Source organism: Cyclopterus lumpus, chromosome 9 (genome assembly GCF_009769545.1).
Source record: "Cyclopterus lumpus isolate fCycLum1 chromosome 9, fCycLum1.pri, whole genome shotgun sequence".
In the NCBI taxonomy this organism is placed as follows: domain Eukaryota; kingdom Metazoa; phylum Chordata; class Actinopteri; order Perciformes; family Cyclopteridae; genus Cyclopterus; species Cyclopterus lumpus.
In genome coordinates, this window is record NC_046974.1 from 25,748,276 (window position 1) to 25,750,065 (window position 1,790).

At 45.0% G+C, this 1,790-nt stretch overlaps 1 protein-coding gene across 1 annotated transcript in view; it reads left to right on the forward strand.

Annotated features, from left to right (window-relative positions):
• LOC117736202 (zinc finger BED domain-containing protein 1-like) overlaps positions 1–1,204 on the forward strand; it is a 1,951-nt gene extending 747 nt beyond the window's left edge. Inside the window, exons 4-6 of the mRNA XM_034541363.1 lie at positions 1–342; positions 448–891; positions 1,106–1,204. The exon at positions 1–342 is cut by the window's left edge and continues 129 nt beyond it. Coding sequence (XP_034397254.1) covers positions 1–342; positions 448–891; positions 1,106–1,204 — 885 coding nt within the window. The remainder of the gene's footprint in view (positions 343–447; positions 892–1,105) is intronic.
• Positions 1,205–1,790: the final 586 nt, after the last annotated feature.

Below are 1,790 nucleotides of genomic sequence, written 5' to 3' on the forward strand. Positions count from 1 at the left end.
GCAGTAACATGCCATTTCGTGGGTGAGAATACCAAGCTCAGTTCAGTGCTGTTAGGAGTGCAGGCATTCCCCCAATCACACACTACTGAAAATATAGCTCGTGTGAAAGCCTCCTTGATGGAGGAATGGGGAATCACTAATAAGGTGACATGCATGGTCACTGATGGTGCTCCCAATATGGTTGCCTGTGTGAGAGAGCTGAAGCTTCGGCACCATATTTGCATTGCGCACACACTCAATCTGATCGTGAAGAAGGCACTTGACCAGCAGCCTGTGCTCTCTGGCATCCGGGCCAAAGCACGGAAGCTGGTTGGCTTCTTTAGAAGCAGCACCACTGCTAAGGTATGCTCTTTCCTTTTATTCCAATTTCTAATAACACTAATAGTTTGTCTGTGTTCCTACTGCAGTCATTTAATGGCCTACTCATTTGTATCTTTAATGGAGAAGCTTACACAAGTGCAACTTCATCTGGGGATGGCTAACATGAAGCTTATGCAAGAAGTGGAGACCAGATGGAACAGCACGGATTTGATGCTCCAACGTTTGATGGAGCAAAGGGAGCCAGTAGGAGCAGCGTTAGCTGGTTTACAACATGACGTCCCCTTCTTAACAGCAGAAGAATTCAACATTGTTGGGGCGTGCCTGTCTTTGCTGTCTCCCTTCTTTGATGCCACTGTAGAGCTGTCGGCAGAGGAAAATGTGTCTGCCTCCAAAGTTGTTCCCCTCGTGAAGATGCTGGAGCACACCCTTCCGGAGGAAATGACAAAGCCAGCACCTGCAGCCGCATTAGAAATGGGAAACCAGCTCATCAGGCAACTCCGGGAGAAGCTGTACACTTTGCAGTCAATGAGCATAATGTCTCTTGCTACCCTCCTGGATCCCCGATTTAAGGTAATAGGATTTTTTAGCCAAACAAAAGCAAACGAAGCAATCAAACGACTGACCTCCGAGTGTGCCGCCATAATACGGTCAACACAAAGCAGAGAGGAAATCCCCCAGGCTTCCACCTCTCATGATGTCACAGGAGGTAATCTATTATTTTACATTTTGAGATTAATTATTCCGATGAAAACACTTCGTAACATGATCTGTGGTTTCTTCTTAGGTAGCAAACTGGCATTGTTTGGACACCAGCGTCATGGAGGCACAGAAAACTCAAAATGTAACAGCAGATGCCACTGGAGGTCCAGCGCTACCTATCTGAGCCAAATACAAGCAGGCTGGAAAACCCTCTGGTGTACTGGGAGAGGCAAACATTTCTTTATCGACATTTATATAGACTAGCTCTTGCGTTTTTGTGCACGCCAGCGTCTTCTGTACCCTGTGAAAGGGTGTTTTCAAAGGCCGGAGAGGTTGTGTCCAAAAAAAGGAATCGTTTAAAACCAAAAACTGTTGAGAAACTGTTATTTCTGAATAAAAATTAATAAAATGTCCCCTGTCCTGTACATCACTGTCCAAGTTCCACAATCATATTCAGTCCTCTTTTCCTAGTTCCACAAGCACTTTCACTGTCCAGCCTGCTTAAGCCCATGCCATTTCCCTAAAGTGACATAATAACATTATTACACCACCTGCCTTACCATACGACACTACCATTTTGGGAAAATGTTCACACACAGGATACATTCAAAACATATTTTATTATGCACATATGTGATCATTTATTTACAGAAATTATTTGGGCATACATTTTTGTAATTCAGTCATTCCCAACAGCCATAACGCCCACTCCCCTCTGCAGCTGAGCCTAACCACACCCAGCCACCACACATGTCTTGCCTGGAGTAGTT